Here is a 24419-nt window from a genome sequence, read left to right as displayed (position 1 = left end):
GGTCTCTTCTTTCCAAAATGGGGTCATTTGTGGGGTAGTTATACTGCCCTGGCATTCTAGGGGCCCAAATGTGTGGTAAGTAGGTAAATGACCTGTGAAATCCGAAAGGTGCTCTTTGGAATGTGGGCCCCTTTGCCCACCTAGGCTGCAAAAAAGTGTCACACATCTGGTATCTCTGTATTCAGGAGAAGTTGAGGAATGTGTTTTGGGGTGTCTTTTTACATATACCCATGCTGGGTGAGATAAATATCTTGGTCAAATGCCAACTTTGTATAAAAAAATGGGAAAAGTTGTCTTTTGCCAAGATATTTCTCTCACCCAGCATGGGTATATATAAAATGACACCCCAAAACACATTCCCCAACTTCTCCCGATTACGGAGATACCAGATGTGTGACACTTTTTTGCAGCCGAGGTGGGCAAAGGGGCCCATATTCAAAAGAGCACCTTTCGGATTTCACAGGTCATTTTTTACAGAATTTGATTTCAAACTCCTTACCACACATTTGGGCCCCTAGAATGCCAGGGCAGTATAACTACCCCACAAGTGACCCCATTTTGGAAAGAAGAGACCCCAAGGTATTCGCTGATGGGCATAGTGAGTTCATGGAAGTTTTTATTTTTTGTCACAAGTTAGTGGAATATGAGACTTTGTATGAAAAAAAAAAAAAAAAAAAATAAGCATTTTCCACTAACTTGTGACAAAAAATAAAAAATTCTAGGAACTCGCCATGCCCCTCACGGAATACCTTGGGGTGTCTTCTTTCCAAAATGGGGTCACTTGTGGGGTAGTTATACTGCCCTGGCATTTTCCAGGGGCCCTAATGTGTGGTAAGTAGGTAAATGACCTGTGAAATCCTAAAGGTGCTCTTTGGAATATGGGCCCCTTTGCCCACCTAGGCTGCAAAAAAGTGTCACACATGTGGTATCGCCGTATTCAGGAGAAGTTGGGGAATGTGTTTTGGGGTGTCATTTTACATATACCCATGCTGGGTGAGAGAAATATCTTGGCAAAAGACAACTTTTCCCATTTTTTTATACAAAGTTGGCATTTGACCAAGATATTTCTCTCACCCAGCATGGGTATATGTAAAATGACACCCCAAAACACATTCCCCAACTTCTCCTGAGTACGGCGATACCAGATGTGTGACACTTTTTTGCAGCCTAGATGCGCAAAGGTGCCCAAATTCCTTTTAGGAGGGCATTTTTAGACATTTGGATACCAGACTTCTTCTCACGCTTTGGGGCCCCTAGAATGCCAGGGCAGTATAAATACCCCACATGTGACCCCATTTTGGAAAGAAGACACCCCAAGGTATTCAATGAGGGGCATGGCGAGTTCATAGAAATTTTTTTTTTTTGGCACAAGTTAGCGGAAATTGATATTTTTAATTTTTTTCTCACAAAGTCTCCCGTTCCGCTAACTTGGGACAAAAATTTCAATCTTTCATGGACTCAATATGCCCCTCACGGAATACCTGGGGGTGTCTTCTTTCCGAAATGGGGTCACATGTGGGGTATTTATACTGCCCTGGCATTCTAGGGGCCCTAAAGCGTGAGAAGAAGTCTGGAATATAAATGTCTAAAAAATTTTACGCATTTGGATTCCGTGAGGGGTATGGTGAGTTCATGTGAGATTTTATTTTTTGACACAAGTTAGTGGAATATGAGACTTTGTAAGAAAAAAAAAAAAAAATTCCGCTAACTTGGGCCAAAAAAATATCTGAATGGAGCCTTACAGAGGGGTGATCAATGACAGGGGGGTGATCAATGACAGGGGGGTGATCAATGACAGGGGGGTGATCAGGGAGTCTATATGGGGTGATAACCACAGTCATTGATCACGCCCGTGTAAGGCTTCATTCAGACGTCCGGATGCGTTTTGCGGATCCGATCCATCTATCAGTGCATCCGTAAAAATCATGCGGACATCTGAATGGAGCTTTACAGGGGGGTAGTCAATGACAGGGGGGTGATCAGGGAGTCTATATGGGGTGATCACCACAGTCATTGATCACGCCCCTGTAAGGCTTCATTCAGACGTCCGGATGCGTTTTGCGGATCCGATCCATCTATCAGTGCATCCGTAAAAATCATGCGGACATCTGAATGGAGCTTTACAGGGGGGTAATCAATGACAGGGGGGTAATCAATGACAGGGGGGTAATCAATGACAGGGGGGTGATCAGGGAGTCTATATGGGGTGATCACCACAGTCATTGATCATGCCCCTGTAAGGCTTCATTCAGACGTCCGGATGCGTTTTGCGGATCCGATCCATCTATCAGTGCATCCGTAAAAATCATGCGGACATCTGAATGGAGCTTTACAGGGGGGTAATCAATGACAGGGGGGTGATCACCACAGTCATTGATCATGCCCCTGTAAGGCTTCATTCAGACGACCGGATGCGTTTTGCGGATCCGATCCATGTATCAGTGCATCCGTAAAAATCATGCGGACATCTGAATGGAGCTTTACAGGGGGGTGATCAGGGAGTCTATATGGGGTGATCACCACAGTCATTGATCATGCCCCTGTAAGGCTTCATTCAGACGTCCGGATGCGTTTTGCGGATCCGATCCATCTATCAGTGCATCCGTAAAAATCATGCGGACATCTGAATGGAGCTTTACAGGGGGGTAATCAATGACAGGGGGGTAATCAATGACAGGGGGGTGATCAGGGAGTCTATATGGGGTGATCACCACAGTCATTGATCACGCCCCTGTAAGGCTTCATTCAGACGTCCGGATGCGTTTTGCGGATCCGATCCATCTATCAGTGGATCCGTAAAAATCATGCGGACGTCTGAATGGAGCTTTACAGGGGGTTGATCAATGAAAGGGGGGTAATCAATGACAGGGGGGTGATCAGGGAGTCTATATGGGGTGATCAGGGGCTAATAAGGGGTTAATAAGTGACGGGGGGGGGGGTGTAGTGTAGTGTAGTGGTGCTTGGTGCTACTTTACTGAGCTACCTGTGTCCTCTGGTGGTCGATCCAAACAAAGGGGACCACCAGAGGACCAGGTAGCAGGTATATTAGACGCTGTTATCAAAACAGCGTCTAATATACCTGTTAGGGGTTAAAAAAAACACATCTCCAGCCTGCCAGCGAACGATCGCCGCTGGCAGGCTGGAGATCAACTCTCTTACCTTCCGTTCCTGTGAGCGCGCGCGCCTGTGTGCGCGCGTTCACAGGAAGTCTCGCGTCTCGCGAGATGACGCGTATATGCGTGACTGTGCGCAGCGCTGCCACCTCCGGAACGCGATACTGCGTTAGACGGTCCGGAGGTGGTTAACACACCATTAACTTTTTATTTATAGTCCTCATAATTAAATGTCTGGAAAACAGAAGAGTGCAAAACAAAATATCTAGGTCTCATAGAGTCAGAATGTGCATAGTAGGAGCAGTGGCAGCTAGAGATGGCCTTGCGGTTCGCCTGGTGGTCGTGAACAGGCGAACATATGACAATATCCCCTAGCGCCATATTCTTTGCATTGTGTCGAACTTTGACCCATGATACATCCATCAGGTGGGAAAGGATAGCCAATTGAGATGTCTCAGCACATGGACATCCCCCTACCCTATAAAGAAAACCCAATCTGGCCTCCATTTTACATTCTGTTTTTTGCCAGTGTAGGGATAGGTTGCTTTGTGAAGCAGGGACAGACTATTAGAGAGTATAGAGACACCAAATTCTAGCTAATAGGGCCACAAAAGTCCTTTTAAGGATTGGTTTAGGTGTGCTATCGATAGGTGTGACATACTGAGGGGTGTAATATACTTATAATATACTTTCTAGCATAGAAAGTATATTATAGTGCATTTGTATTGTTCAGCAGTTCTGCTGCGATACTGCAGCTATACAGAGGGACAAATGCTATTAGAACAACTAACTGCAACTGGTGTGCGCTACTAGTTGCCCCCCAAAAAATCTGATTGAGGCAGGAGTGTGATATAGCTAGAATATAATTTCTATATAGTGCATTTGTATTGTGCAGCATTTGTGTGCAGTTCTGCTGAGATACCGCAGCTATACAGAGGGACAAACGTCATTGGAACAACTAATTGCTAGTGATGAGCGGCAGGTGTCATATTTCGCAAATATTTTGTTGAATATTCGTAGAATATTCGCAAATTCAAATTTTCGTTATATTGTAAAAAAAATGTAACTCTAAAAATCGGCAAGGTAATGATAGCGTAATATGCGAATATTACGCGATCAATACAGGCGTTTTTTAGAATATTCGTCATTTTTTCCATCTGAAGTTATGATTCCTCCCTTCTTAAGTTGCTTGTCAAGCAACTTAGCAGGGAGGAATCATAACTTCAGATGGAAAAAAATGACAAATATTCTAAAAAACAAATATATAGCATTATCGAATATAGTGCTATATATTCGTTTTTTAGAATATTCATAATTTTTTTCCATCTGAAGTTATGATTCCTCCCTGCTTAAGTTGCTTGACAAGCAACTTAAGCAGGGAGGAATCATAACTTCAGATGGAAAAAAATTATGAATATACTTTGCTATATATTTGTTTTTGACCCACGCCTGTATTGATCGCGTAATATTTGCATATTACGTGATCATTACCATGCCGTAATAAAAACGAATATTCTAAAAACAAATATATAGCACTATATTTGAAATGTTCGCAAATTCTCGAAGTTGCGATATTCGCGATAAATATTCATAATTCGAATATTCGCGCTCAACACTACTAATTGCAACTGGTGTGATATAACAATTGCCCCCCAAAAAATATGATTGAGACAGGGGTGCAATATACTTAGAATATACCGTATTTTTCGCTTTATAAGACACACTTTTTTCCCCCCAAAAGTGGAAAATGGCCATGCGTCTTATAAAGCGAATACTTTGCTGGCCGCTATCCTGCACAGCGCGGCCAGCGAAGTATCAGTGACAGTGTGGAGGGAGGAGGCGGGGCCCGGTGCAGTGACTCTACTTTAATACACCGGGCCCCGCAACTGTTAAACATTCAATCTGATAGTATATGCTCTGTACGGGCGGCTCTTACTATAGTACCGTAAGTATAGCGCAGACCGGCATCTGCCTCGGTCATGCGCCGCTTGCCGCACCTCCTTCCTCATGTGCCGTCTGCTCCAGCTCCCTCTGTCATGCGCCGTCTGCTCCAGCTCCCTCTGCCATGCGCCGCCTGCCCCAGCTCCCTCTGTCATGCGCCGCCTGCCTGTTCATTTATAAAGTGAGATAAGCAGGCAGGCGGCGCATGAGGAGGGAGCTGGGGCAGACGGCGCATGACAGAAGGAGCTGCGGCAGGTGGCGCATGACCGATGGAGATGCCGGTCTGCGCTATACTTACGGTACTAAAGTAAGAGCCGCCCGTACAGAGCATATACTATCAGATTGAATAGATTAGAGTAGAGTCACTACACCGGGCCCCGCCTCCTCCCTCCACACTGATGCATCTGATGGGGGATCTGTAGATGACACTTATGAGGATCTGTGGATGACATAAGTGTCATCCACAGAGCCCCATAAGTGTCATGCACAGATATCCCCTCAGTGTAATGCACAGATCCCCCCTCTGTCATTCACAGATCCCCCCATCAGTGTCATCCACAGATCCCCCCATCAGTGTCATGCACAGATCCCCCCATCAGTGTCATCCACAGATCCCCCCATCAGTGTCACCCACAGATCCCCCCATCAGTGTCATCCACAGATCCCCCCATCAGTGTCATCCACAGATCCCCCCATCAGTGTCATCCACAGATCCCCCCATCAGTGTCATCCACAGATCCCCCATCAGTGTCATCCACAGATCCCCCCATCAGTGTCATCCACAGATCCCCCCATAACAGTGCGTCATCCACAGATCCCCCCATAACAGTGTCATCCACAGATCCCCCCATAACAGTGTCATCCACAGATCCCCATAACAGTGCGTCATCCACAGATCCCCCAACAGTGCGTCATCCACAGATCCCCCCATAACAGTGCGTCATCCACAGATCCCCATAACAGTGCGTCATCCACAGATCCCCCCATAACAGTGCGTCATCCACAGATCCCCCCATAACAGTGCGTCATCCACAGACCCCTCAAAACAGTGTCATCCACAGACCACCATTAGTTCAAAAGCACACCTTTTGGTTCAAAATATTTTTTTCTTATTTTCCCCCTCAAAAACCTAGGTGCGTCTTATCATCAGGTGCGTCTTATAAAGCGAAAAATACGGTAATTTCTATATAGTGCATTTGTATTGTGCAGCATTTGTGTGCGGTTCTGCTGAGATACCGAAGCTATACAGAGGGACAAACGCCATTGGAACAACAAATTGCAACTGGTGTGATATATCAATTGCCCCCAAAAAAATCTGATTGAGGCAAGGGTGTGATATACCTATAATATACTTTCTATATAGTGCATTTGTATAGTGCAGAATTTGTGTGCGGTTCTGCTGAGATACCGCAGCTATACAGAGGGACAAACACTATTGAAACAAATAATTGCAACTGGTGTGATATACCAGTTGCCCCCCAAAAAAATGATTAAGGGGTTCTATATACCTGCTTCCACAAATACTGCTCTTCTCTCTGGACTTTGGCTAAGGGTAATTTTGAAAATGACAGACAAAGGAAGAGGCAGGCTGGTCCGCAGGGGTTGTAGTGGTCGGACAGGTGCACCAGGCCGGAGCCTAAGTAGGAAATTGGAGAAGGTGCGTGCGATTATGTGAAAGGATTCACCAGAGTTGGTTGAGTTGCTCACTCAACCTTTCACTTCTGCACCGTCCTTATCCTCTGTATCAGCACCCTCCTCACTCTCGGCTGTGTGCACCCCCAAAGATACCACAACCACCATTGCACCTCCACTCGAGTCATAGGAATTATTTTTCCATCCATTCCCAGACCTTACCGATGCACAGCCATTCTTGGTATCGGATGAGGAAAAGGAGGTAGCAACGGCCGCCACCCAGCGGTCTGACGACAGTACCCAGATCAGCCCAAGGAGGGTGGTCACCACTGTTGCTGCCTACTCCAAAATCTCTAATGTCAGTGGTGGTGAAGGTGAACATGATGACATGTCCATGGACGTCACGTGGGTGCCCACAGGAGAGGAAGATGAGGGGAGTTCAGAGGGAGAGACGGAGCAGCAGATAGGGAGGAAAAGAAGGAGAAGCAGGCAGAACTCGCAGTGCACAGGAGGCAAAAAGCAGACTGCAAATGTATCTGGAGCGAGCCATCCACCATGCACGGTCACATCTTACACTTCCAGGATGCTGACACAAGGCTCCGCATTGTGAGCTTTTTTAACGTGTCAGCTGCTGATAATAGTGTTGCCATCTGCAGCCTGTGCTTTCAATGCATAAGTTGCGGTAAGCCCAACACTCACCTATGGACGACCGCCTTAAGAAGGCACCTGGCCTCCCATTGCCGAGCCCAGTGGAGCAATGCCGTCATAACCCACAAAGCCACACTCCTGGTGCTCCACGTCCTCCCTCTTCTCCTTCTCCTCTCTCCTTCCATTTGTCCTCCACTCCATCTTCCACCGTTCCGTTGTCGTGTTCATCTGGCACAAGGCAGGCTTCCGTGGCCCAAATGTTCGAGCATAAAAAAATGATTATGCCGGATAATCCTCTTGCCCAAGGGCTGACCGCTGGATTGTCTGTACTGCTAGCCCACGAACTACGGCCATATAAATTGGTGGACTCGGAGGCCTTTTGGAAATTTGTGGCCATTGGCACACCACAATGGAAGGTCCCCGGAAGGAAATATTTCCCACTCGGTGAACCTTCTGACGGCCGTCAAGCATGTAACCCGTAGCACCCGTGTGGATTTGGTGTTACCACCACGGATTGCATGCAGGCCTGCCTCTTCTTCTCTTCCTCATCCATCCTCCGTCTCCTCCTCGGCTGACTTCTCCTTTTCCACTGCTACCGCCTCTTCTGCTGCACCCCCAAGCTCCCCATAACCTATTCGATGTTCCAGGTGAGATGTTGCCATGTTGTGCTGCGGCTGTTGTGCCTGGAAGCCAAAAGCCACACTGGTCCTTCACTCCTTTCAGCTCTGCGGTCACAGGCCGATCAGTGGCTAACCCTGGTCAATTTGACAGTTGGTAAAGTGGTATGTGACAACGGTGCCAATCTGCAGATCGCTCTGAAACTGAATAAATTGACACATGTGCAGTGCATGGCACATGTCCTGAACTTAGTTGTGCAGTAATTCGTTGACAAATACCCCGGGGTCCAGGACATCTTGAGGCAGGCCAGGAAAATCTCTGGCCATTTTAGATATTACACAACCACTTGCCCGTCAGATGTCTGATTTGTTATTGCCCGACGCGCTGGAACTCCACCTTGTATATGCTTGATAGGCTGGTCCAGCAAAAACGTGCCCTTAACGACTGCCTGTACAAACTCTGCAGCAGGACAGGTACTGGGGAGCTTGTTTTTTTTTCACCGCGCCAGTGGCTGCTCATGCGCGACACATGCAGACTTCTGCATCCATTTGATGAGATCGCCAAACTGGTCAGTCGCAGCCAGGGCACCATCAGTGACATCGTACCTTACGCCTTCTTTCTGGAACGTGCATTGCGTCGTGTCATTGATCAAGCCATCGAGGAGCAGGAGCAGGAAGATGAGGAAGACACAATGCTGATTGAATTTCCAGGGAGGGCTACTCCATCTGAGACAAGTCAGCAGGAGTCTGAAGAGGAGTCAGAAGAGGATGGTGCCTGGGGAGAGGAGGAGGAGGAGCAAGAAGAGCAGGCTTTAAACTTTTCTGGGTTCCCTGGTGTTGTCCGTGTATGGGGGAGGAGACCGAGGACGACATTCTCCTGGGCGATGAGCAGAAGCCAAGCCGCTCTACCGCTTCAAATTTAGTGCAAATGGGGGCCTTCATGCTCCAGTGTTTGAAGAGGGACCCCTGAATAAAATGCATAAAGGGCAAGGACCAGTACTGGGTGGCAACGTACTTAGACCCCCAGTACAAACACAAAATGGCAGACATGTTACCAGCATCACATAGGGCTGTCAGAATGCAGCATTTCCAGACCTTGCTTTGAGAGATTATGACTGATAAGCACACTTGCCTAGCTCACGACAGTGTGGACTACCTCACATTATTAAAAATTAATGAGGCATGGATCTCAGAGGAATTCAACACCTATGACAACCACATTTAATTGAATTTCCTCATGCCAGCCCACACATATCTGCCACCACACAGAACAAATAATGGTCCCTGTCTTATGTATATACAGTGGCATAAAAGGCCTTTTCTGTCCATTGAATGCCTATTATGTGGGACCTTGGAGGAATTCAACACCCGTGACGACCACGTGTTATCTAATTTCAACAATTTTTATTTGGGGTTTTTTCAAGAGGGGGATTTCGCTAGCCATGTTTTTAATCCAATTTTATATTTTTTGTTCTTTCAAACATATGTATTTGACATGTATTTGTACTGGCCCGCAGTAAAATAGATATTCAATGACCGTCTAATATACCTTGAGCCACATAATCACTAGATTTTTTTCTGTATGGTGAATACATAATGTTTGGGGCCTATACTCTACTTGTCTGCATTAAAATTTATATCCAATGACATTCTAATATACCTCCAGCCGCATATTCACTTGATCTTTTATGTATGGTGAATGCATAATTTTTTGGGCCTGTAATCTAACTGGCCAACAGTAAAATTGTTATACGGTGACAGCCTAATGTAACTCCATCGACATTATCAATTGTTCTTTTCTGTACTGTGAATGCCTAATGTTTGGGGCCTGTTCTACACTGGCCTGCAGTAAAATTGATATTGAATGACCTCCTAATATACCTCCAGCCACATAATTACTTGTTCTTTTCTATACGGTGAATGCCTAATGTTTGGGACCTCGGTGGAATTCAACACCTGTGACGACCACTATGCTTTGGCCAAAATATAAACCAATGTCTCATCCAGCATGGAGGGCAGAGTGCTGGATGTAGTGTGCGATCACATTTGCATTTTCCGTTTGTATATGTATTTCGCCATAGCGATCTGCACCTACAGGCAGGTTGTGCTGACCCAACCCCTTATTCTTTTCTTTGTAGTATATATTGGAGGCGTGGCGATCTCCTTGGAGTCATTGCACACCTGACCAGTTAATCTGTCCTTGAGGCTGGTTTTAAAGTCAGTATAAAACTGAGTCTGCTTGTATAGAACCTACCATTAGCCATTTGGCTCCAGGAGAAGTATATGGTGGGTTCAGCATGCATGTTGGTACTTGCATCCCTGGATCCGATGAAAGCTGTAATGGCACCGGACGGGGTTACAAGCAAAGTGTACTTGGCTTGCATGCTGACCTGCATTCCCTGGATTTTATGTGGCTGTCATGGCCCATGAACAGGTAGGAACAAGAGTTAGGGACCACTCATGAGACAGCCTTGACGCGGTGAGTGGCTTACTATGCTTTGGCCAAAATATAAACCAATGTCTCATCCAGCATGGAGGGCAGAGTGCTGGATGTAGTGTGCGATCACATTTGCATTTTCCGTTTGTACCTGTGACGACCATGTGTTATCGAATTTCAACTATTATAATTTTGGTTTTTTTCAAGAGGGGGGATTTTGTTAGTCATGTTTTTAATCCAATTTTATATTTTTTGTTCTTTTAAACATATTTATTTGACATGTATTTGTACTGTCCTGCAGTAAAATTGATATTCAATGACGGTCTAATATACCTCCAGCCACATAATCACTTGATCATTTATGTACGGTGAATGAATAATTTTTGGGGCTTGTAATCTAACTGGCCAACAGTAAAATTGTTATACGGTGACCGCCTAATGTACTTGCAGCCACATTATCAATTTTTCTTTTCTGTACGGTGAATAAATAATTTTTGGGGCCTGTAGTCCACTGGCCTGTAGTAAAATTGATATTCAATGACCGTCTAATGTACCTCCAGCCACAACATAATTACTTGTTTGTGATGACACAAAGATATGTAACAGGGTTGATGTTCCTGGAGGGAAACAACAAATGGAAAAGGATTTAGGAAAACTAGAAGAATGGTCAGAACTCTGGCAACTGAAATTTAATGTGGATAAGTGCAAGATAATGCACCTGGGGCGTAAAAATCCAAGGGCAGAATATAGAATATTTGACACAGTCCTGACCTCAGTATCTGAGGAAAGGGATTTAGGAGTAATTATTTCAGAAGACTTAAAGGTGGGAAGACAATGTAATAAAGCAGCACGAAATGCCAGCAGAATGCTTGGATGTATAGGGAGAGGTATAAGCAGTAGAAAGAGTGAAGTGCTTATGCCACTGTACAGAACACTGGTGAGACCTCACTTGGAGTATTGTGCGCAGTACTGGAGGCCATATCTCCAGAAGGATATAGATACTCTAGAGAGAGTTCAGAGAAGAGCTACTAAACTAGTACATGGATTGCAGGATAAAACTTACCAGGAAAGGTTAAAGGACCTTAATATGTATAGCTTGGAAGAAAGAAGAGACAGAGGGGATATGATAGAAACTTTTAAATACATAAAGGGAATCAACTCGGTAAAGGAGGAGAGCATATTTAAAAGAAGAAAAACTACCACAAGAGGACACAGTTTTAAATTAGAGGGGCAAAGGTTTAAAAGTAATATAAGGAAGTATTACTTTACTGAGAGAGTAGTGGATGCATGGAATAGCCTTCCTGCAGAAGTGGTAGCTGCAAATACAGTGAAGGGGTTTAAGCATGCATGGGATAGGCATAAGGCTATCCTTCATATAAGATAGGGCCAGGGACTATTCATAGGATTCAGATATATTGGGCAGACTAGATGGGCCAAATGGTTCTTATCTGCCGACACATTCTATGTTTCTATGTTTCTATGTTGTTTTTTTCTGTCCGGGGAATGCCTAATGTTTGGGGCCTGTAGTCCACTGACCTGCAGTAAAATTGATATCCAATGACCATCTAATAAACCTCCAGCCATATAATTACTTGTTCTTTTCTGTCCGGTGATTACCTAATGTTTGGGCCTGTACTCCAGTGGCCTACATTAAAGTTTTTATCCATTGACCGCATAATGTACCTCGAGACACATAATCACAATTTCTTTTTTATCAGGTGAATGCCTAATTTTTAAGAACCGTACACCCGTGGCCTAAAATAAAAATTTTCTAGGCTGCAGCAGTGCACATTTCTGAGAATTTCCCTTTATAAAACATAAAAATGGCCCCTGATTAAAATACATATTTTGGGGGGGAATTTTTTCCATTGATCCTCCTCTGGTATGTCACTCTCATGTTGTGGGACATTTGTGCACTTCTAGTTAGTATTTGGTGGCTGCAAATATGACCTGAAGGTTTTTCAGGTTCGCCTGCCATTAAAGTGAATGGTGTCTGCCGCGAACTTGCGGTTCGCGAACATTTGATCGCGGTCGCGCGATTGCGTTCGTGAAACGTCCCGGCCGATGTTTGTCTATCATTAGTGGCAGCACCAGCCATCCAAGTAGTAATAGTAGTAGTACTAGTAGCATGTCACATTTCTGCCTCACTTTTGATAGGCACTATATTATTATATAGAGGAAAGACAAAAAAGACGACATTGTGGACTAGATAGATCATTCCTCCTCTTAGTCACAGCAGGATGATGTGGATATCACTTCGGAGTCTGTCACTATGTCTTGAAGCCAGGATTCACTGCATTCCTCCTTCTCCTTCTCTTTGCAACCCCAGAAAAGGTTTCAGTTGCATCCACTCTGTTTTAATTGTTCCCTCTTAGTGGAGTGCCATCCTAAGAGGTAATAAAACTACATGTCCTATGGAAGATAGTCAAGAGAGTTTCCCTGTGTGAGAACAGACAGTATGTGAACTGCCCTGAAGAGAAGTTTCAGGCGGAAGGGGAGGACTTTGTGCATAGCTACGTTCATTATGGAGGCAGTAATTGCACTTATAGCTACAGTGGTGACACTTGGGGAAAATATAAAGCATGGAATAGATAGTGGGGACTAAGAGCACATAAGGACATATCATAGTCTGATAAAAATGGTTTGGAGAGTGAGGATGATGATGATTGTGTGTTGGATAGGACCTGAGAGCCGGATTGGGATTCTGAGAAAGGTAGTGACATCAGAGGAGGAAGGTGGTGGCCACGGTCGTGGCAATACAATGCAGAGGCATTGCATATCCAGAACCTCTGATAGAACTGCCAGGGCCAGATCTGCCTCTATTATGGTCAGCTATGGAACTGGTGATGCTGCTGATACTGTGGTCAGAGGTTTAAAATTTGCGAGACCTAGGCCAAGCTCAGCTGCCACCAGCTCTGTGTGGAGTGTGGAAGATAAAAGCAATGGCATATGCAACATCTGCAGGATTAAAATAAGCAGTGGGCATCACATGATGTGACATCTCCACTTACTATGGGAAAATAAAAATGCCCGCCAACTACCACAACAAGATTGTCCTCCTTCTCCTGGTCTCCTTTGTAGCAGCTAGGCTGCAACCAAGTGCAGTACAGGGTCCTTGTTATTGTTATTAGGAGTTACTGCTTCTTCCACTCAGACTAATCCGCCTCATCCTTCCCTCCATTGTCAGCCATTGATAACAGAATTTGTGGCCACGAAACACACCCAGCAATCTGCTGGTATGCAAGTTTAATTGCCACTTGGCTACATTTTTGGAGTTGCAGTAACTTTCATAACTTATTGGCAGATCTTTGCAATTCTTTCTGTGCGCCAAGGTGCATGGCACAGTAGACACATAGAGTAGTTGTTAAAGGTAGGGATAATACAGTCATAGTTAATGTTTTTTTGCAATCAGGCAGCATCAGAGCAAGAAATCCAGGACCCACTCGCACTTCCCCATTTATGTTGGTATGATTCTCACACTATCTGCCTCTTCTTGCAGAGCACCCAGGTTTAGTCCTACCTGAATAAAAAAGGCTTTTTCTGGCACATACAGTATTCCCTGACCCAATGGACTTCTGGGCAAGCAGATTGGAATAGTGGCTGGAACAGGTTCAGCATGCTTTCTCTCTTACCCAGGGTCTGGTGTCATCTCAGAGATTTCAGCCTGGAAGGTGGCATCATTACACCTAAAATGGACAAAGTTGTCCTCTGCCAGTATACAAAACATCACTGTGAGGAATTTCACACAACTTGGGCAGAGGCCGATGAATAGATCTACCCTTGCTGATGGTCCCGCCATCATGCTACTGCCGCTGTCTGTCTGCTAACCAAAATCTTCCATAATGTATGACTGAAGCTTCCTTCATGCCACTGCCACTGTCTGCCTGCCTATCATCATGTTCCATACCATACGGCTTCTGCTGCCACCATCATGTTGTTGCCTGTTCTATACCGTATAGTGCTGCCGTCATCAAGCCACTGCCGCTGTTTGCCTACCTACCATCATGTTCTGGACCATATGGCTGCTGCTGCCACCATAGCCACTACTAATGCAGCTGCTAATCCCCCTACTTCTACTACCATAATCACTACACAACTGCCACTACTACTTCTACTACCTATAAACAGCACATATATACTGCCTTATTTGTTCCATGCTGTGCTCCTACTGCTGCCATTACTATTGTGTCCACATGCCACTATTTTCCAGGCTCATTCAGAACAAGCCACTGTTTTCTCTGACAATACTTTCTGTACCCATCAAAGTATAATTTTTAGATGCTCTTACAGAACAAGCCACTGTTTGTTATGACATTAATTTGTATGCATATACTCAGGGGCAGGAATTTTTCCCCCATTAAGGCATCATTTTTGGACGCTTGTTATTTTCCCCATAACACCATGTGTTTAAACACCATCCGCCCCAATAAGGGACAACTTTTGGAATGTTTCTAATATTAAAAAGCATAACAAATATAAAAACACAATGTTTTTAAACATGCTGTTTGTTAACACCATCAACCATGCATTTAGCCATAGCTATATATGCCATTGTCATCCTAACAATATTTTTTATTGCTGTCATTGCGTTCAAGAGCTTCAAAGAGGGAGGAGAAAGAGAGAGAAATTTGTAAAAAAAAATATAAAAAAGAGTTGACAAAAATATATAAAAAATAAAGCCAAACATGTATGTGTATGGGGGAATCCAGAAAGATAGCTATCAGAAAAACAATCAGCAGCTATTAAATGTCTATGGATGCCCTAAAACAAAAATGTTGATTGCTACATTATGGGCCTAATATGGAGGGTTTTGACCCATTTTCTATGTTAAACCCAGAGTTATTAATGAATCTCTGAACTACATATTCCTCTCAAATTACTCTCAAAGAATGTACATTACAGACTCTATGCATCTTTATTCCTCAATACAAAATTAGTCCACATATAACTGTGTGTACAAGGCCTAAAACTATATAACTATACATTACAAGAAACACAAAAACTCCAAGATTTTTAACCCCTTAAATGGTTTGTCCGGTTTTGTAATATTGATGACCTATCCTCAGGTAGGTCATCAATATGAGATCAGCAAGCGGCCAACTGCCAGCACCCCCACCAATCTACTATTTAAAGAAAATGTAGCACTCATGTAAGCGCTGCATTCTCTTCACTGTTTACCTGCTCGTCTCCTACATTGCAATGGCGAGCAGGTGTAATTACAACTCTTCAGTCTCCATTCACTTCAAGTGAATGGAAGTCATGGGGGTGGCGGATATATAATTACACCTGCTCGCTGTTGACATAGCGCTGCATTCTTTGCAAACATCTCATCTGATTATAAAAGCAGACAACTCCTTTAATGACCAGAATATTTTGATGTCTTTTCCTCTCTGCATTTCAACAACCATTTTTTTTTTAGCATCCAACTTTTTTTTATTTATTTAATTTCATTTAATTGGCTGCCCGAGGCCTTGTTTTATGCAGGAGAAATGTTATTATTTTAGGTGTTGTTCAGTGGTACATAAATTGCTTTGGTTTATAATGTTTTTGCTGTGAAAATATAGTAAAAAATCACTTGTTGGTGTGTTTTATTTAGTTTTTACACCATTCAGGTTTTACATTAAATAAATTGATAATTAAATTCTTCTGGTTATTATAATATTTTGTATACCTAATATGTGTATTTTAGTTTTATTTAATATATGAACAACAAAATATATTTTACACCAAATAGCCATTTTTGGGGGGTAGGATTTAATTTATTTTTTATTTCTTAATGCAAAATGTATAATATTTTTAGTATTTAATATTAATATTTATAATATAATTAATAATATTTTTTCAAATTCCATTATAGGATTAATATTTAATGACTTCAGACTTATAATGTATTAGCAAACTCCAGTATGCTAATACAATATGCTCTTTGTCAGTAGACAACAGGCTGTTGTTAGGGCAACACTAATGTGCCCGAACAGCAGGCTTACTCAGAAGACAGCCCTAAAGTTCTTCATATGTCTTTGGGGCTGACTGCAATCTCTGATCAGGTCAGTGAGAAACCTGGTGGACGATTGATAAAGGGTTAAAATAAATATAAATTTCTTCCAAGCTACATAACATAAAGTATGAAAATAAAATTTCAATTTTTTTTTTATATTACACTTTAATAAAGCAAAATGTTCACTGGTAACTCACCAAACATCTTTATTATGATGGCAGATTATACATATTCAATGAATTCTAGTTATGTTATCAATGTGCTGCTTTCACTGTTTCATTTTCTTCTGAGCATTATAAGATAAAAAAAATGGAACTATGAAAGCTGCCAAAAACTTTATTAAATATATTTTATTTCATTTAAATATACTTAATTTAAAGGTTTATTGAGTTACCTGTGAGAATTTGACTTTATTGGGGTGTGGCACCAAGAATTAGTCACAGTCACATTCTGAGGGATGGAAAAGATCAAAGGAGATTAGATATACGGTATAATAATAGTAACTTTATTGATAATCTGATGAGTATGCCATCTCAACATCCTCGTTTCATAAAAAATACATTTGAAAATAAAAAAAAGTTGAGTGTTATCTTGGAACTTTTTTTATTCCTATTAACTGACACATTTTGATTACTGAGGGGGGTGTCACTTAAGCTAGAAAACTGGCATAAATGAAGATGGCCATGTCCATGCTATGCCTGCCACTACTCTTTGAAGAAAGTGGCCAGGGCAGCATAGGATGACAATTTTTCTCAAAAAACATTTTAAAAGTTGCCAATGGTTTGCAACTTTTTTTAAATCCTGTTTTCTAGCATAGGACCTTTATAAATAAACACCCTTATATTCAAAAATGTTGTTTTTATAGCAATTTGTTTATAGCCTTTGTCACAATGTATATATAATATGAAAACGTTATTCTCTTGGTTGACACAATTAAAGCAATACCATTTTATATAAGTTTATATGTTTTATTTATTATGAACAAAAAAACACTTAAAAAATTATATATTTTTATGTTGCCACATTTCAAGGTTTCTATATGTTTTTAGATGTTTTTCTATAACAAATCATTTTAAAGAAATGTATTTACAATTTTATTAAGTCCCACAATAGTTCATTAACATTTAATCATTTGGCCATTTGTATAAAAACACTTTGTCCTAGGTGGGTTTATAGTATTGATTCCAAATATATCAGCTTGCCAATATTGCAATAATGGTTCCTCCAGTGATAAAATAAATGGAAAAACGTGTCTTACAGACATTGAGTGGAGAAGTAGTGTATATTCGTTACCACCCCTCCATTCAACACAGGAAATGAAACCCCTGCTCTTGTAATCAATAAGGTCCCAGAAGTCGGCTCCCCAGCAATCATACATTTATCATGTGGATAGGTGATAAACGTGCATTTTTATTTTTTTTAATGTGTGTGGAGCAAGTACTTTAAAGACTTACTGCAAAAGTAGCATATGGTATAGAATATTAGCATGAACATTGACCTTTTCAATGACATGTTGACTCTTTATTTTACAATTTTTCTTAATGATTGAATTTAAACTTTTAGAGACCTGTAGTCATAAAGTAAGACAAATGTACTTTATTTTAGTTAAATAAAACAGTTTTCATAAAAATATCTACAGTATATAAATGTAAATTCTTTTTTTCCATTTAGCATATTTTATATGACATCATTTTATAAAATATATAACATTGATGATTTCTCATGAAAGCTTACCTTTTCGAGCTGAGCATTTTTTTTTGACTTGTACAAGAATTCTCCAACAGCAACAAAAACAGAAAGCACCAGTCCAGCAGCTAAAACTATAAAAATGCCACCAATATTTTGTACTCCTAGAGCACTAGCTTCTTTACTCTCTTCTTCTGGGCAACCATTGCCTCTCCACCATTTCTCTTTCATCATATGGAGAATTCCCTCTTCTTGCAGCTGCAAAATGGCTATGGTTATTTTATCCCTGTACGGAGACCCTATGGATAATACAATATATAATTACTTTCACTTGTATTATTTACATAATTCTTTAAGATGTTTGAATATTATCAAGTCATATTTAAGTAAAAAAGCCCTAAGTTCAAATATACTTGAATAAGTTTTTGAAATAAGAGCTTTTGTGAATTTATTAACCCCTGATGTCTCCAACCTATTTTCCTATTGCATTTAGTTATTAAAAGGGTTGACTAGGTTTTAATAAATGGTTTCAAATAAATAAATCTTCAAGATAAATATTGATTACTGCACATTTATTCACTCTGTTGCCTGCTTCAGAGAATGTGAACAACCATAACTGTGTGTCTGGTAGCCAAGAAAGATATCAACTCTTAACTTTAGATAAATATTGTTAAGGACTCCACATTTTAATGATAGATAATATTATAACATTCCACCAAAGCCCTCAACAGCCTGCACTCTAGATTGCAACCACCAGGTGACCACACATAGACAAATATAGCATATACACTTCCCATCAGAGTATTGTGAAATCATGTTTCTTTTTCAAAGCTGGTTATCCCTCACTACACATGTTGCACTATAAGAAACCAAGAAGAAAGATAGAAAGAACATATCTGTACTGTACTTCATTGTTACTGCATGCAGAGGGAAGTCTTTATCTAATTTTCTAACGCTTTGTTGATGCAGATAATCTGCAATTTAGTCATTGTTTATACATGACTTTACAGTAGCAACTCTCCTTTTATTGTAATATACCAGAATACAATGGTATATATCGAATTAGAGAAAAGCGAATTGATTCTAAATGTCTTGTATTTGTTACAAAATCTCACAAAAAGTTGTCTGCCAAACGAATGAGTGAGAAAATTGGTGGGGAAAACAGGAAGGAGGATAAAGATTAAGGACCACAATGGCTGAAAGAGAGGGGGGACTTGCCCTGATTGGCTCAAAGTTGTAATATTACTTGAATATTTATAAACAAACAAAAAACCGACAGCTAGATTCCCAAAGTGCTGCCAACTGTAAAAAAATAAAAAATAAATAAAAAGATTCACTGGATGAATGCAGAAACGTGTTTCCCTGCATGACCACTATAACTGAAATCAAGTATTATGTGTCACTCATTGTCGATGAGCAATTCCAGCTGAGATGTCCTGCCCTGACAATTTCCCTTCTGCGCCGCTGCTTTGGGTAGTGGCACAAGTGCAGAGGCTCTCCTTTCGGTAAAGCGACAGTTCATGCATCGCTCCTTGAAATGTATTGGAAGCAGGACCTCTGCGCTAGCTCCACTACTATGAGCCGCAGCACAGGACAAAGATTGTCAGGGCTGGCCCCATCAATCAAGCAGCAGGGAAAGTACCCTCAGCTTCTGGGATACCCCATTGGGGGTGCAAAACATCCTGGTGTGACTAAATGTTTTTCATAAATCACTTATCTCCTGTACAACTCTGTCAGTGGACTGAATAGGCCTATACAACTTTTACAAAAAATTTGCTTATGGGTGATTTCTGCACTTGCCAATACATAGACGATATTATGAGCTGAACAGTGAATACTTGGAATTAAAAATATGAAATAATGTGAATGTTAATGTTCTAATCCCAATTACAATGGTATATTTAAAGAACAATAACTATACTTAGTATAATTCTCAAAAAAGACCAATTAGCCATAAACAATCTGTGTTTTTGTCATATGTTTTGTTTTTAGTTCTTTTTCGGGTCTTGTAATACTTGCATTTAGGCCTCATGCACACAACCGTGCTGTTTTTTGCGGATCGCAAACCGCGGATCCGCAAAAAACATAAGTCGCCCGTGTGCCTTCCGGAATTTGCGGAACGGAAAGGGCGGCCTATTCTAGGCATTAGTGATGAGCGGCGGGGCAATATTCGAATTCGCGATATTTCACAAATATTTGGGCGAATATTCGGCATATATTCGAGAATTCGCAAATTCGTGATCTCCAGGCATTATTTTCTTGATTGCGAAAATTTGCATAAAATTTGCATAAACATTTTCGCATAAAAATTTGCATGAACTGGTATATGAAATAGAATATTCGCGACTACGAATATATTTTGGGATATTCTAAATATTCGCAAATTCTCGAAGTGCCTATATTCGCGATTAAAATTCGCAATTCGAATATTCGTGATCAACACTACTAGACATGCCTATTCTTGTCCGCATCAAGGACAAGAATAGGACATGTTATATTTTTTTTGCGGGGCCATGGAATGGAGCAAGGGATGCGGACAGCACACGGAGTGCTGTCCGCATCTTTTGCGGCCCCATTGAAGTGAATGAGTCCTCATCCGAGCCGCAAAAACTGCGGCTCGGATGCGGACCACAACTACGGTCATGTGCATGAGGCCTAACATAGTACAGAGCCCTTGGGTTTAAAAAAAAATCAATTACACATTAAATAGCAGTTTATTCATTTGTAACAGGATAGTGTCCGGATGTAATGTACCATACCATGGTATTAAAGAGCTTTGCCAGAGTGAGAAAATAGACTAAATTGGAGAAATTATATAAAACAACAAAGGAACCTATCTATATTTAACTGATAAATACACTGCTGCTCCAGAGCTCCCCACCAATCTTTGTTTACCCTTCTGCAGCCAATCACTTGCCTCAGTGTTTGCAATGATAGTGTCGGTGGTGAGGTATATTATTATTGCGGCTGGGTAAGCAAAACCCAGTAGAAAGCACCAGAACACTGGGGTAATTTTTTTTTTTCAGTAAATATAGGTCTACAGTCATTTTATGCAATTTCCTCCATTTTATATCTCAGAAAAAGCATTTCAAGTTGAATATTGACTCTAAGGCCTCATGCACACGAACGTTTTTTTTCACGGTCCGCAAAAACAGGGTCCGTAGGTCCGTGATCCGTGACCGTTTTTTCGTCCGTGGGTCTTCCTTGATTTTTGGCGGATCCACGGTCATGAAAAAAAAGTCATTTTGGTGTCCGCCTGGCCGTGCGGAGCCAAACGGATCCGTCCTGAATTACAATGCAAGTCAATGGGGACGGATCCGTTTGACGTTGACACAATATGGTGCCATTTCAAACGGATCCGTCCCCATTGACTTTCAATGTAAAGTCCGGAGTCCCTTTTATACCATCAGATCGGAGTTTTCTCCAATCCGATGGTATATTTTAACTTGAAGCGTCCCCATCACCATGGGAACGCCTCTATGTTAGAATATACTGTCGGATATGAGTTAGATCGTGAAACCTCATTTCCGACAGTATATTCTAACACAGAGGCGTTCCCATGGTGATGGGGACGCTTCTAGTTAGAATATACTACAAACTGTGTACATGACTGCCCCCTGCTGCCTAGCAGCATCCGGGGGCCGTGATCAGCACAATTAACCCCTCAGGTGCCGCACCTGAAGGGGTTAATTGTACTATCATATCCCCCTGTAAGAGATCAGGGCTGCCAGGCAGCAGGGGGCAGACCCCCCCCCCTCCCCAGTTTGAATATCATTGGTGGCCAGTGCGGCCCCCCCCCCCCCTTCCTCCATTGTAATAAATCGTTGGTGGCACAGTGTGTGCCCCCCCCTTCCTCCCTCTATTGTAATAATTCGTTGGTGGCACAGTGTGGCCCCCCCCCCGCCTCCCCCCCCCTTCCTCCCTCTATTGTAATAAATCGTTGGTGGCAATCATTGGCCCCCCTCCCTCTATAGCATTAACAACATTGGTGGCCAGTGTGCGGCCTCCCATCTTGCGCCCCCCCCCCCCCCGATCATTGGTGGCAGCGGGTTACTAGCAATAGTACAAGATTCATACTTACCTGGGAGCTGTGATGTTCGTGTCCGGCCGGGAGCTCCTCCTACTGGTAAGTGACGGTTCATTTAGCAATGCGCCGCACAGACCTGTCACTGTCACTTACCAGTAGGTGGAGCTCCCGGCCGGACACGAACATCGCAGCAGCAGGTAAGTATTAATCTTCTACTATTGTACTATTGCTAAGTAACCATGGCAACGAGGACTGTAGTAGCGTCCTGGTTGCCATGGTTACCGATCGGAGCCCCAGCGATTAAACTGGGACTCCGATCAGAACTCCGCTGCCACCAATGATGATGGGGGGGAGGGGAGGGGGGGAGATGGGAGGCTGCTCACTGGCCACCAACGTTGTTAATGCTATAGAGGGGGGGGGGGCAATGGGGGGCGCACACTGTGCCACCAACGATTTATTACAATAGAGGGAGGAAGGGGGGGGGCGCACACTGTGCCACCAACGAATTATTACAATAGAGGGAGGGGGGGGGGGGGCCGCACTGGCCACCAATGATATTCAAACTGGGGAGGGGGGGGGGTCTGCCCCCTGCTGCCTGGCAGCCCTGATCTCTTACAGGGGGATATGATAGTACAATTAACCCTTTCAGGTGCCGCACCTGAAGGGGTTAATTGTGCTGATCACGGCCCCCTGTAAGAGATCGGGTGCTGCCAGGCAGCAGGGGGCAGTCTTGTACACAGTTTGTAGTGTATTCTAACTAGAAGCGTCCCCATCACCATGGGAACGCTTCTGTGTTAGAATATACTGTCGGTTCTGAGTTTTCACGAAGTGAAAACTCAGCTTTGAAAAAGCTTTATGCAGACGGATCTTCGGATCCGTCTGTATAAAAACTAACCTACGGCCACGGATCACGGACACGGATGCCAATCTTGTGTGCATCCGTGTTCTTTCACGGACCCATTGACTTGAATGGGTCCGTGAACCGTTGGCCGTGAAAAAAATAGGACAGGTCATATTTTTTTCACGGCCAGGAAACACGGATCACGGATGCGGCTGCAAAACGGTGCATTTTCCGATTTTTCCACGGACCCATTGAAAGTCAATGGGTCCGCGAAAAAAAACGGAAAACGGCACAACGGCCACGGGTGCACACAACGGTCGTGTGCATGAGGCCTTAAGGAAATAGATCAGAGCAAATTTATAAAATGTTCTTTGGTGTACTGTACATTAAAAATATGCGCCAGGCTCTTAAAATGTGTCCTAGATAATACAGTCTATTCTTCCTTGGTACAGCAAGAAAATATGAATACTTTGGACATTTTCCAGTTTTGTCTTTATATATAACATTCCAGAATGACAAGGACAAATTACTGTATTTGGATATGGGTTGGCTTCTGCAAAGGGGACTAGAATAAGGATAGGCTGCAGTGCCTATACTTGTCTGTGACTTCCCATATCTTATTTTACTCTTGCAGATCTTGCATAGGGCAATGCTGTTGTCTTTTGGCAGCATGGATAAAAACTACCAGGGAGATAATCTCAAATTCAGCACCGAGCTAGAGGCAGGCGAGCTTAGCTCTGGCACATTTTTGGCCTGCTTCACCCACAGTATCAGCGGCATCACCAATTCACTAAGCATATCTGACTCTGGCAGTTCTTTGGGAGGTTTTGAACGTATGTCACCTTTGCTCTTTACTGCTGAACAATGATGTGGGAAATCTGACCGTTCTGTCCAGTGATAAAATATTGCGAACTTATGGGCACCTAAACCAAGATATTTTATTGGTATATTTAAAGAGCAAAATAATCTTTATGCAACCTCACAGATCCTCCGCTGATGCTGTTCCAATGCAAGTCACATCCCCACTGCTTTCCACTTCCTGATCGTAGCTCAACACACAGGAAATGGCTTGAAATGCCCATTCAGCCAATCACTGCCTGAGGTGGATCATTAATGCAGCGAGCAGTTTTTGAGCTGACATTCAAAGCAATTTTGTGTGTGCTGAGCCAAGATCGAAAAATGGAATGTGGCAGGAACAGTAACAGCATTGGAATGCCAGTTGTGGGAGATTGGGAAGGAAAAAATGTAAATTGACCACCACCACTATCAGCCTGTGGAACAATAGGACAAACACGAATCAAGCAACGAAAGACATTTTTAAAATAAAATATAATTTTCCAAAATTATCCAAAGAATAGATTGTTTTGTATTAATAATTATAATTACAATTAATTAGATTGTACTCTCATATATATGCTATTCAATAGTTAATATTTGCATTTATTAAAGAATCATTAAAAGACAAAATAGAAATTAGAT

The 24419-nt window shown here is 42.5% G+C and overlaps 1 protein-coding gene across 1 annotated transcript in view; it reads right to left on the bottom strand.

The window, feature by feature from the left end:
* Window positions 1-24419, bottom strand: part of GRIK2 (glutamate ionotropic receptor kainate type subunit 2) — a 1085136-nt gene that overhangs the window by 47035 nt on the left and 1013682 nt on the right. The window contains exon 15 of the mRNA XM_040428804.1: window positions 18121-18371. Within this exon, the coding sequence (XP_040284738.1) occupies window positions 18121-18371 (251 nt within the window). The remainder of the gene's footprint in view (window positions 1-18120; window positions 18372-24419) is intronic.

This window comes from Bufo bufo, chromosome 4 (genome assembly GCF_905171765.1).
Source record: "Bufo bufo chromosome 4, aBufBuf1.1, whole genome shotgun sequence".
In the NCBI taxonomy this organism is placed as follows: domain Eukaryota; kingdom Metazoa; phylum Chordata; class Amphibia; order Anura; family Bufonidae; genus Bufo; species Bufo bufo.
This window is presented reverse-complemented; position numbering and strand designations above follow the sequence as displayed.